The 13,611-nt window shown below is 41.8% G+C and overlaps 1 protein-coding gene across 1 annotated transcript in view; it reads left to right on the forward strand.

Moving 5' to 3' along the window:
• Positions 1-13,611, forward strand: part of SH3D21 (SH3 domain containing 21) — a 116,988-nt gene that overhangs the window by 31,804 nt on the left and 71,573 nt on the right. The window contains exons 5-7 of the mRNA XM_040424414.1: positions 4,175-4,265; positions 6,114-6,196; positions 7,138-7,177. Coding sequence (XP_040280348.1) covers positions 4,175-4,265; positions 6,114-6,196; positions 7,138-7,177 — 214 coding nt within the window. The remainder of the gene's footprint in view (positions 1-4,174; positions 4,266-6,113; positions 6,197-7,137; positions 7,178-13,611) is intronic.

Here is a 13,611-nt window from a genome sequence, read left to right on the forward strand (position 1 = left end):
TGACAGTGGCCTGTTCCAGTGGTGGGTGACGTGAAGCTTGATTCTCTGCTATGACATGAAGACAGATTCTGCGCTGACATAAGGCCAGATTCTCTGTTACGGGACCGCTCTCCTCTGTCTGGGTGCCGGGGCCTAAATGTGTGACAGTGGCCTGTTCCAGTGGTGGGTGACGTGAAGCCTGATTCTCTGCTATGACATGAATACAGATTCTGCGCTGACATAAGGCCAGATTCTCTGTTACGGGACCTCTCTCCTCTGCCTGGGTGCCTGGGCCCTAATGTGTGACAGTGGCCTGTTCCAGTGGTGGGTGACGTGAAGCCTGATTCTCTGCTATGACATGAATACAGATTCTGTGCTGACATAAGGCCAGATTCTCTATTACGGGACCTCTCTCCTCTGCCTGGGTGCCTGGGCCTAAATGTGTGACAGTGGCTGTTCCAGTGGTGGGTGACGTGATGCTGATTCTCTGCTATGACATGAAGACAGATTCTGTGCTGACATAAGGCCAGATTCTCTGTTACAGGACCTCTGTCTGGGTGCCGGGGCCTAAATGTGTGACAGTGGCCTGTTCCAGTGGTGGGTGACGTGATGCCTGATTCTCTGCTATGACATGAAGACAGATTCTGTGCTGACATAAGGCCAGAATCTCTGTTACAGGACCTCTCTCCTCTGCCTGGGTGCCTGGGCCTAAATGTGTGACAGTGGCCTGTTCCAGTGGTGGGTGACGTGAAGCCTGATTCTCTGCTATGACAGGAATACAGATTCTGCGCTGACATAAGGCCAGATTCTCTGTTACGGGACCTCTCTCCTCTGCCTGGGTGCCTGGGCCTAAATGTGTGACAGTGGCCTGTTCCAGTGGTGGGTGACGTGAAGCCTGATTCTCTGCTATGACATGAATACAGATTCTGCGCTGACATAAGGCCAGATTCTCTGTTACGGGACCTCTCTCCTCTGCCTGGGTGCCTGGGCCTAAATGTGTGACAGTGGCCTGTTCCAGTGGTGGGTGACGTGAAGCCTGATTCTCTGCTATGACATTAAGACAGATTCTGTGCTGACATAAGGCCAGATTCTCTGTTACTGGACCTCTCTCCTCTGCCTGGGTGCCTGGGCCTAATGTGTGACAGTGGCCTGTTCCAGTGGTGGGTGACGTGATGCCTGATTCTCTGCTATGACATGAAGACAGATTCTGTGCTGACATAAGGCCAGATTCTCTGTTACAGGACCTCTCTCCTCTGCCTGGGTGCCTGGGCCTAAATGTGTGACAGTGGCCTGTTCCAGTGGTGGGTGACGTGAAGCCTGATTCTCTGCTATGACATGAATACAGATTCTGCGCTGACATAAGGCCAGATTCTCTGTTACGGGACCTAAATGTGTGACCGTGGCCTGTTCCAGTGGTGGGTGACGTGAAGCTTGATTCTCTGCTATGACATGAAGACAGATTCTGCGCTGACATAAGGCCAGATTCTCTGTTACGGGACCGCTCTCCTCTGTCTGGGTGCCGGGGCCTAAATGTGTGACAGTGGCCTGTTCCAGTGGTGGGTGACGTGAAGCCTGATTCTCTGCTATGACATGAATACAGATTCTGCGCTGACATAAGGCCAGATTCTCTGTTACGGGACCTCTCTCCTCTGCCTGGGTGCCTGGGCCTAAATGTGTGACAGTGGCCTGTTCCAGTGGTGGGTGACGTGAAGCCTGATTCTCTGCTATGACATGAATACAGATTCTGTGCTGACATAAGGCCAGATTCTCTGTTACGGGACCTCTCTCCTCTGCCTGGGTGCCTGGGCCTAAATGTGTGACAGTGGCCTGTTCCAGTGGTGGGTGACGTGATGCCTGATTCTCTGCTATGACATGAAGACACATTCTGTGCTGACATAAGGCCAGATTCTCTGTTACGGGACCGCTCTCCTCTGTCTGGGTGCCGGGGCCTAAATGTGTGACAGTGGCCTGTTCCAGTGGTGGGTGACGTGAAGCCTGATTCTCTGCTATGACATGAAGACTGATTCTGTGCTGACATGAAGCCAGATTCTCTGCTATGGCATGAAGAGACTGATTCTCTGCTGACATGAAGCCAGATTCTTTGCTATGGCATGAAGAGACTGATTCTCTGCTGACGTGAAGCCAGATTCTCTGCTATGGGACCTCTGTCCAATTGATATTGGTTCATTTTTATTTTTTTAATTTTTATTTTAATTCATTTCCCTATCCACATTTGTTTGCAGGGGATTTACCTACATGTTGCTGCCTTTTGCAGCCCTCTAGCTCTTTCCTGGGCTGTTTTACAGCCTTTTTAGGGCCCAAAAGTTCGGGTCCCCATTGACTTCAATGGGGTTCGGGTTCGGGACGAAGTTCGGATCGGGTTCGGATCCCGAACCCGAACATTTCCGGGAAGTTCGGCCGAACTTCTCGAACCCGGACATCCAGGTGTTCGCTCAACTCTAGTTATTTTGCATTAGATATTGGTCAATATGTAAGATGTCTGACTGTACGTATGGCCCTCTGCTATACAGTTGGTTAGAATGAGTAGATCTTTTAACCAGAACTGGCCATACACAGTAGCTGTTACTCCTGACACCACTATAAACATGTACCCTAACTTGGTGGAGCATGCATGTTTTTTTAACTGGTGAAGTAGAATAATTTGCTCGCAGAGGGGTATTATCTCTTGCATTAAGAAATAATCAGTTATATTCAATTCTGACATACCTGACTCTTCCTTCACTCCTCATCTGCCTTCAGGGCAAAGTCAAAAATCTCACATACATATTAGATTTTTATATGATCCACCAAAATTGGCAGGTTATGATGTCCTTTAATGTGTATGGCCAGATTTGTCACATACGTGTATACATATAGATAGAGCAAGAAACTCTTAGGCTTAAAGAAACACTCCCATAGTTTTTTTTTCTTCTCAAAACCTAAAGTATGTCAAAACAGTTCTGTTGCTTCATCTCGTCTACAAGTCTCCTTTCAGGTTTTCCTGTGCTGGTCCGCCATCTTTATCTGCCTTTTCACTCTACTATAGTCATTATAAATGGCGACTTCTCTTTCAATTTTCCTTCCCATGTTGCTGCAGTCTTGCCTACAAGTCCCAGAATACTGCTTTCCTCAGGAGGAGAGTGTAAATGTGGGTGGACGTTTCCTCCATCATGTTCTTTCCACCCCTGACAGTCTGTATTCTCATTTTTATTTGATTAAATTATTATGTTTAATTTCCTTATATAAAGGGGCGTATAGAATATCTCACATAGACATATGCATTTGCTGGTTGTTTCATTTATCTGCTAAGTGTAACCTATGTTTGTGTGGGGTGGCACGTTTTTCGTCCACAAAGTGTCGTTGTTCGACAGGTGCCAGGCAGTTAAACATGGCATGGATCTAACAGCTATCTCTCTTCTTTTAATACAGGTATATGCATCTTTTAGTAACCCTGATTGCTATACATCTAATCCTGCATAATAACTCTGCTTTCTGTAAATCTCATCCTGCATAATTATCACATATGGTATGTGCATCTTTTAGCAACTCTGATTGCTGCACATCTCATCCTGCATAATAACTCTGCTTGCTGTACATTTCATCCTGCATAATCATCATTTATGGTATATATGACTATGGTATGTGACTTGATTTGGTCATATGACCTTAGCTTAGTAATTTTAAGCATTCTATGTGGGGGCTGGAGTGGGAGGAATGAAGAGAGGGTGGAGATACAGCAGATGACAATCTTCGTTCAGTATCTGCTTGTAGTTTCTATCTGCACAGGAAGGGCAGAAACTGGAAGACATAAGTATAAGGACAGAATGGTTAGTCCTAAGTCACATGATGCAGTAAATAAAAATGAAGATGTGAATTTCTGTATAACGAAGCATTTAAAAATATTACTTTATTAGTAAAGAAGGTTTAATGTCTATTTAAAATGCATGTCTGAAAATAACCATCGGAGTGGTTCTTTAAATATGCAATAACAATAATTGAGGGTCATTCATTTGCCTCAGACTGATGACTGCATACAAATCCTAATGCTGAAATGTGTGTTAATTGTTTTCTTTCAATATCCATGAATGATGGATGCGCACTTGTAATACTAACTCTAGCTTCTATGGTGCTCATGTATTGAACTGTAAATCACCCTTGAGATAAGCATCATGCAGTTTCTTCTGTATTTTTTCAGATTGAAGATGGCTGGTGGCTGGGCAAGAAGGGAGATTTGGTTGGAGCTTTTCCATCCAACTTTGTGCAAGAAACTTTTGAGCCTCCTCCAGGTATGTCTGACGGGGAAAATTTGAAAACCAGACAGTTCAAATAATCTAAAATGTCTCTGGCTCATTGAATACACACTGATCCATAGTTACTAATACTTTCTAAAAGTAAGGCTGTGTAAACTTAAACTGAATTTCAGGTGCCTATTTCACTATGAGAAGAACAAAAATTAAAGTACATTAGTAAAATTAATCACATTTGCAGTACATTTTGATAAAGTTTAGCTATAAATTTTGGTGCACTTTAAAAAAAAAAGTGTTGCAAGGCATGTGCACCATTTTTAGTGGCAAATTGTACCAGAATTCTGGAGTATTTTGAAGAGTAAATCTGAATTATATAGCTTTAGGCAAAACTTCCTTACTGAATTTTACAATCATATAATTGTCCATTTTGCACAATACCTTTTGTTAGAAGGATCCCTTGAAAATAGGATAATTAGAGGTTGTTCCACAAGTGGGATCGCCAGAGATCGAATATAATCTAAGCGGAACCTATTTAACCCTTTACCGGCACTCACTGTAGATATACGGTGGGTATCGGGTCTTTAACCCCTTCCCGACCTCCGCTTTTCATGTATGGTGGAGGTTGGGTCTTTAAACATGGTGCCCACTCAGAAGCTGAGCGGGCATCATAGATGCTTGGTGCCTGCCATCTTACATAGCAGACACCCAAATGCAATGTCTGTGATTGGCGATAACGCTGATCATGGACATTTAATCCCTCAGATACTGTGATCAATTGTGCTCACAGCATCTGAGAGGGCTTTCACTGAAAATTGCGGAGCTGTTCAGCTGCTGTAGCAGCCTCGGACCCTCTGAATGCTCAGAGGCCTGCCACAGTTATGTTCCTATGAATCTCACATATGATGCAATGGTAATTTATTTAATTCTATGAAACAAGCAATCTGACGACTGCATCTGAATGTCCCTTAGGCAAAGTTAAAAAAAAAAGTTAAAATTATTTTTTTTTCAATGATATATGTCCCACAATGGCCAAAGTATTAAAAAATAAATGTATTTATCTTGCATGGTGAACGCAGTTATAGAAAAAAATCTATTTGGAAGAAAATATTTGAATTAAAAGTGATCAATTGATCACTAACAACTACAGATTCCCCCCACATAAATGAACCCTCATGCAGCTTCATACATGTAAATATAAAAAAAAGTATGGGGGTCAGAATATGATGATGCAAAGAAAAAATACATTGTTTCCAAATTTTTTTGTTTTGTTAAGTATTAAAACACAAGAAAAACTATAAAAACATGGTATTGCTGTAATCATACTGAAGTAGAGAATGAAGGTAGTATGTCCGTTTTACCGTATAGGGAACGTCTTAAAAACAAAACCCATAAAACTGTGGTGGAATTGCATGTTTTTTCCAATTCCACCCAATTGAAAAATTTTTTCCAACTTCTCAGTACACTGTATGCAATATTAAATGGTGACATTAGAAAATACAAATTGTTCTGCAAAAAATAAAGCCCCCAGACTTGTTAATGGGAAAAATAAAAAAATTATGGCCTTGGGAAGGCAGGAAGTAAAAAAATGGAAAATCAGGAAGGGTTAATTCCAATCCCACCAAAGGCAAATTAAACATTACATGTTGCCCACTAAAATCCATGTAATGTTCGGGTGTGCTGGGTCCTCCATCGAAAAATAATCCTTTTTTGGCTGCTTTGTGCTCTGTCAAACTGATGTAGAGGTATCAGGTACTCCGCTCTATTAATTCTGAGTTCTGCAGTAAGATATTTTAAAGCAGCTTTATTAAACCCAGCAACCCCTTTAATGCTCTCAAACATTTATTTTCATACCTCACAATTTATTAGGTTTGCTTTCTTCTTATGCAGATAATGCAGTCATTTTGAAGAAAAATAATAAGCAAAGACCAAAAGTGTTGGACATAAGCTTTGCCCCTACGGAAGACAGCACGGTAAGACGCTGATGATTGTTACTGAAGTTTACTATACTGAAGAGTAGACAGAATACAATATACACGGATCAGCCATAATATTAAAACCACTGAAGGGAATAACATAGATGATTGTCATGTGACAATATCGCCTGTCATAGGGGGGATATATTAGGCAGCAAGTGAACAGTCAGTTCTTGATGTTGATGTTTTGGAAGCTGCAAAAACAGTGACCTGCTCATGGGTGACTGAGGCTCCTTGATGCACTATGGTAATCCCCCAGTGACTTTTTAGCAGGAAAAGGCATTCTGTCAGACCACAAAAATTGTTCACAAATGGTTTGAAGAGCATAACACAGCATTCAAGGTGATGATTTGACCAACAAATTTCCTAGATCTCAATCTGATCATATGTGGAGTGTTCTAAAAAAGCAAGTCCGACCTACGGAGGCACCAACTCTCAATTTACAGGACTAAAATGAGTTTGCCAAGTCTATAAGTTAGTCCCTAAGCACAGAATAGGGGATAACTAGCTGATCGCAGGGGTCCAAACGTTGGGAACCCAGCCAATCCCGAGAATGGGGGTCCTGTTTCCCCATTCTTATTGAGCAACAGCCCGATCATGCGCCCTGCTGCTCCACTCATTCTCTATGGAACGCTTGGAGATAGCCGACTGCTGCTGGCACAACCCCTTTAAGGGCTTAAAGGATATGCTGCTAACATCTTGCTGCTAGATGCCACAGAGCTCCTAAAGAGGTCTTGTGGAGCCCATACCTTGATGGGTCATTGCTGTTTGAGGACACAGGAGGATCTAGACATTATTAGACAGATGGTTTTAATGTTACAGCTGATCAGTGTAAGGTGGGGTGTCATCTTTTTTTCCTTATGTGTTCCATAAATATGGTATGAGCCATCTCTCTGTCTGTCCATCTATTAATTTTGTATATGTTTTCTTTATTTCAGATGAAGCAGAATGATAAGGTTGCAGTGAAAAATATAAAAGGTAAAACATTAAAATAAAGGAAATATTTTGTGAACAGTGCACCTAATTAGAATATTTACGGTATATTTTTGTTTAAAACGCTGTTCAAATTTTATGTTAAAGATTTTTTATGTCAGAAAAAGAGCACATACTGTATAGAGAAGGCAGATTGGTGGTTTTCTACTAAACACAGTTTATTCTTAACTTTCCAAACGTTGCAGTTATCCTTTTTAAGTATGGACCTGTGGAGGTCCATGAGTATGGACCATCACCAGGTACTACAATGAGGGATCCTGGAGCTCATAAGCTCTCCATGCCCCTATGGCATTTATTTTGACAATCTCAGCATTATAACTGAGGAACTAAGGCTACTTTCACACTAGCGTTTCTATTTTCAGGTATTGAGATCCGTCATAGGGTCTCAATACCGGAAAAAAACGCTTCCGTTTTGTCCCCATTCATTGTCAATGGGGACAAAACAACTGGACAGAACGGCATGCTCAAAAATTCATTACGTTCCGTTCTCATACCGGAGAGCAAACCGCAGTTTGCTTTCCGTCCTGGGATGCAGAGCAAAACAGATCCATCATGACCCACAATGCAATTCAATGGGGACGAATCAGTTTTCTCTGACACAATAGAAAACGGATCCATTGACTGTCAATAGAGTTCATGACGGATCCGTCTTGGCAATGTTAAAGATAATACAACCGGATTGTTCATAACGGACGCAGATGGTTGCATTATCAGTAACGGAAGTGTTTTTGCTGAGCCCTGCCGGATCCAACAAAAACGCTAGTGTGAAAGTAACCTAAAGAATGTAATGTGCCTGCCAAAGCCCATGTATCTTAGTGTTCACAAGGCCCTAGCTCTGAAACTGACTTTTCTTACATTAACCCATTAAGCACAATTATGGTGTAAAGGTTTCTTTTATTTTCACCTCACCACGTCCCAACAACAACTAAAAACTTTAAAAAGTTGGATTTTTCCATGTCACTATTTTAAAGTGATTTTAATGCAACAATTTTAAGACTGAATAAAATATCAATTCTGTCATTTTTTCAATTTATTTAATAAATTTAGCTTTTATGGACTTTTTATCTAATCTCTTTTTTTTGCCTAACAAGATTCTTTTTCTGCTTATTTACACTTTTATTCAAAAATGCATTGTATGCTTTGGGTGTTATAAATAGGTTGATGAAGGTAGTCTGCCTTCCTTTTTTTACACTAGTAGGTGCCATGGTCATATTGACCATTGTTGGCCTTCAGAGTTGAGATGTCAGTTGTCAAAACTTAGTTATTAAAGGGAATGTGTCACATTGACAATGATGTTGTCACGGGGTTCCGAAGGTGCACTCGGTCCCCCATTGCCCGCAGAACTGTTGCTTAGCTTTTGGAATGAGGTTCTGTGTTTGACCTCATTCCCAGGGCGGCTTTACTAGCTGGGTGGCTCCCTGCTCCTAGTCTGCCTTGAGCGCCGAGCTGATCACTCGGTGCTCGACTGGTTGGTCTGTCGGTCATGTGACGCTGGCCACGTCACATGACCCTCACTCCCCACTATAAATACAGGCAGCCTGCTGGCTACAGGTTGCCTGTTAATTTCTAGGTTCCTGGCTATTTGTTGGACTGCTGAATACTTACCTGATCCTGTTCCTGACCATCCTTTTGCCTGCTCCTCTTGTACTGCGCTTCCGTTCTGGTATTGTGACCTCGGCTCCCGCCTGACTACTCTCTTAGGACTCCTCTTGTGCTTCTCTGCTCTCCTGGTGTTTATGACCCCGGCTTCTCCTGACAATTCTCTGCTTGCTCCATTTGTACTTTGCAGCTTTCCTGGTATTGACTCGGTCCGTTCACGTCCTGTTGTTTGTCTGTCTGTCATCCCTGCACTTACTCCAAGTTAGGGATTGCCGTCCAGTTGTCCCCTGTCATTAGGACTCGCGAGGCAAGTAGGCAGGGCCAGGGGTAAGGGTGGAGCGCAGTGGTCACTTCCCTTCCCCCTGTGTGTGTGTGTACGCGACCGTTACAGATGTCTGAGCTGCAGGCAGCATGTTATAGAGCAGTAGGAGCTGAGCAGATTAATATATAGTTTTATGGAAAAATATTCAGTAAAACTTGTATTTCATTCATTTAAATTCCTGTTCATTCTGGACTTTGAAGTCAATGAGGCAGTCCTATAAGTGATTGACAGCTATGTGTATACACAGTCATAGAGGAAGGCTGCCAATCACTGATAGGGCCACTTCCCTGACTTCAAAGTCCAGAATGAGCAGTAGTTTAAATGAATAAAATACAAGTTATACTGAATCTTTTCCCATAAAACTATATATCAATCTACTCAGCTCCTCCTGCTCATGGTGCCTGTAGCTTTGCATTTGAACATTGCATTTTCATGATAACAGGTTGCCTTTAAATTCTTCAGAATATTGTAATATCACTCAGGCCGTGGTGAGCTTTTGGCTTAGTAATCTGTTCTGCAATTTGGTATAATAGCTGAGAATACCTCTTTCTATAATACACTGCTTTTAACCCGTAGGATACTAGCGCTGAGATCGGGCCCGATCAGCTGCAGGGGTCTGGCAGTCACTGATAGCTGGACCACTGCTGTATGCGCCGACATCGATGAAAACACTGATGGTGGCGCATTAACCCTTGCACTGCCTCGCTGACCGCGGCACATGCGGGGTGTCCATCGGGTCCCTGCGCTGCTGTGAATGGGGACCCGATGGCAGGGAAGGCAGCCCGATGCTTTCCTTAGGCATCGTGGCAGCCTTCCGTGAGAGCCTGTGAGATCCAGCCCCCTGGATCTCACAGGCAGGAAGCTGTAAGTGTATTACAGTGATCCAATGCATTAGAATACAGAAGTATTGTAATGCATTGTAAAGGGGATCAGACCCCCAAAGTTGAAGTCCCAGAGTGGGACAAAAAATGAAAAAAGTTAAAAAAATAAAGTTTTACCAAAAAATGTAACTTTTCAAGTTAAAAAAAAAGCGTCCTTTTCCCAAATAAAATAATTGTAATTTTTTTTTAGAAATAGGGAAGAAAAGAAAAGTAGACATATTAGGTATCGCCGCGTCCGTATCGTCCGGCTCTATAAAAATATCACTTGAACCACCCTGTCAGGTGAATGCTGTAAAAAAATTCTAGAAATAAAAACAGTGTCAAAAAAGCCATTTTCTGGTCACCTTGCCTCACAAAAAGTGTAATACCAAGTCTTATGTGCCCCAAAGTTATACAAATCAAACCGTCATCTCATCCTGCAAAAAATGAGCCCCTACCTAAGACAATCACCCAAAAAATAAATAAAAATGGCAACACAAAAACAAGATTTTATTCTGTTCAAAAATGATTTCACTGTGTAAAACCTAACAAAATAAAAATGATAGACATATTAGGTATCGCTGCATCCGTGACAACCTGCTCTATAAAAATATCACATTATATACCCCTCAGGTGAAAGCTGTAAATTTCTTTTTTTTTAAAACTATGCCCAAATTATTTTCACCTTGCCTCACAAAAAGTTTAATACCAAGCGATCAAAAAGTCATATAAGACAATCACTTAAAAAATAAAAACCAATGGCAGCCATAAACCTATCCATCAAAATCTGCACTGCAAAAGCCATTACGGCACTCCTTCCGTTCTGAGTACTGTCATGTGCACCCACAGCAGTTTACCACCACACATGGGGTGTTGCCGTATTCAGGAGAAAATGGGTAACAAATTACAGGGTGCTTTTTCTTCTGTTACCCCTTGTGAAAATGAAAAATTAGGGGCTAAAGCAACATTTTATTGCAAGAAACAAAACTTTTTATTTTTACAGCCAAGTTTTTCCAAATTCCGTAAAATGCTTAGGGGTCAAAGTGGTCAGTACCCCCCTTAATATATTCTTTAAGGGGTGTAGTTTCCAAAATGGTGTCACTGTAGGGATACGTCAGGGTCTCTTCAAATACAAAATGGTGCCTAAAAACCATTCTAGCGAAATCTGCCTCCAAAATCCATATGGTGCTCCTTTCCTTCTGACCACTGCAACGTGCCCATAGAGCAGTTTACCGCCACATATGGGGTATTTGTGTAAACTGCAGAATCAGAGTAATATATACTGATGTTTATTTTGCTGCTAACCCTTGCTGTGTTGCAAGAAAAAAATCTACCAAAAAAGTGAAATTTCTAAATTTCACCTTCATTTTCCTTTAATTCATGTGGAACACCTCAAGTGTTAACAACCTTTGTAACATCAGTTTTGAATAATTTGAGGGGTGTAGTTTCTAAAATGGGGTCATTTATGGGTGGTTTCCATTACGTAAGCCCCTCAAAATCACTTTATAACTGAATTGGTGCTTAAAAAAATGATTTTGGAATTTTTGTTGAAAATTTGAAAAATAGCTTCTAAACTTCTAAGCCTTCTAACGCCCCCTAAAAAATTAAAATGACATTTACAAAATTATGCCAACATAAAGAAGACATATGGAGAATGTTGATTGATGACCATTTTATGAGGTATTACTATCTATCTTAAAACTAGAGAAATTTAGAAAATTTAGAATTTTTCCAAATTTTTGGTACATTTTGGATTATTTTAAAAATAAAGGTGAAATATATCAAATTTTCCACTGTCATGAAGTACAATGTGTCACGAGAAAACTGTCGCTGAATGGCTTGGATAAGTAATAGCGTTCCAAAGTTATTACCGCATAAAGTGACACATGTCAGATTTGCAAAAATCGGCCTGGGATTTAAGGGGAAAAGTGTCCTGATACTGAAAGGGTTAAATAGAATTCACACACAAACTGTAAAACACAGACTTATTATTGTAAAAAAAATATTCCTAGGACCACTCTCTGCTGATAATTGATAAGGTGCTACCAATCACACTATGAATGCACAAATGATCATTCAGCAAGTGAAAGCAAAGTTAATGCAGTCAGCTAAATCATTGTTTCTGGGCACCAGATCGTGCTGATAAAACAGGGATCTACTGCCCAAAGGCAATGCTTCTCTATTGGGACCAGCGATCACAGTAGCCATCGCTGCTCTCCTTACAGAGGAGATGATTGCTGCACTTTTTACCTCCTATGATAAGAAGGAAATATGGTTCTTTCCCAACATTTGTCTTCTGAGTCAGCCCATGTAAAAGTGCCTTTAGTCCTTATTAATGATGGTGGGCCTAAGGAACCCCACTCTGACACATTTTTTTTCCCATCCTAACCTTCATACAGCAGCATGTAGTGAGACCAGTTTTCTCTTATGTGTTTGCTTCTGCCAGGTTTTCATAGGGAAGTGCTTGGCTTGTAGTAGGGCCTGGCTTGGGAAGGACTGCTGTAATTTTACAATCACGCTTCTTAACAAGATCAGACCTGTTCAGATGTGGTCGCTGAAGCTACTCAATGATAAGGAGGCATCACCCATGTCATTTAACAAGCACAATGTTTTGTAGAGCTCAGCCTGCAATGATGCATACATTTGGGCGTATTTCCTGATCTTTATGTGTCATTTTAATACATGGACTAGTTTCATTACATTCATTAGGTAGCCCAGTCTGAATGTATACAATTTTTCTGTCAGTAATCTAATAGTTCACCCATATTATTTCCTAGTCCTTGCATCTGCAAAGTCAATAATAATCCAGACTTGCACTTTCTTCCTCTTAAAGGGAATCTGTCACCTATTTTGAGCCTATAATACTGTTAACATAGCAATGTGCAATAAAGTACCTTCATTCCTGCATGTGTCCTCTTTCTTTTATTCAACTTTTCATTCAGATGAAAAAGCGATTTTTCTGATATGCAAATTAAGTCTCAAGGTGCCCAGAGGGGCGTTATTACTCTGCTCTAGTGCCCAGTAACGCCCCCCTGCAGTGCCCAGCCCGCCTTTCTTCCAACCCCTGCACGCCTCCTAAGAAATAAATGTACTCCTAGATCCTTGCCGAACGGCGCCGCCCCCTCCACTACGTCATTTAATTTATTCACTGCACTGTCCTTGCTTCCTCCTCTCTTGGCCTCCAAAATCCTGCGCAGGCGCAGTATTGATGAGTGCCTGCGCCTGTACGATACTCCTGCCTTTTCCGCCTGCTCATTCCAGTGGACTGTCACTGACTTGTGTCCCTTCAAAAGGCCTGTCAATGGTGCGGCGACTGTAGCAGAATTGGGGACAAACCTCATATAGTACCCCACCATACCCAGGAACGACTTTACTTGCCGAGTAGTGACAGGTTGGGGCCAATTCCTAATTGCCTCAATTTTGTTCACCTGAGGTTTGATCATTCCGCACCCAATGACATACCCCAGGTACTTGGTCTCTTCTAACCCTATCGAGCACTTTTTTGGGTTAGCGGTTAAGCCAGCCTTCCTAAGGGAGTCCACTACAGCCTGTACTTTAGGTAAGTGACTTTCCCAGTCGGTGCTATGGACAACGATATTGTCCAGGTACGCCGAAGCGTATCGACTATGTGGACGGAG

This window comes from Bufo bufo, chromosome 3 (genome assembly GCF_905171765.1).
Source record: "Bufo bufo chromosome 3, aBufBuf1.1, whole genome shotgun sequence".
In the NCBI taxonomy this organism is placed as follows: Eukaryota; Metazoa; Chordata; class Amphibia; order Anura; family Bufonidae; genus Bufo; species Bufo bufo.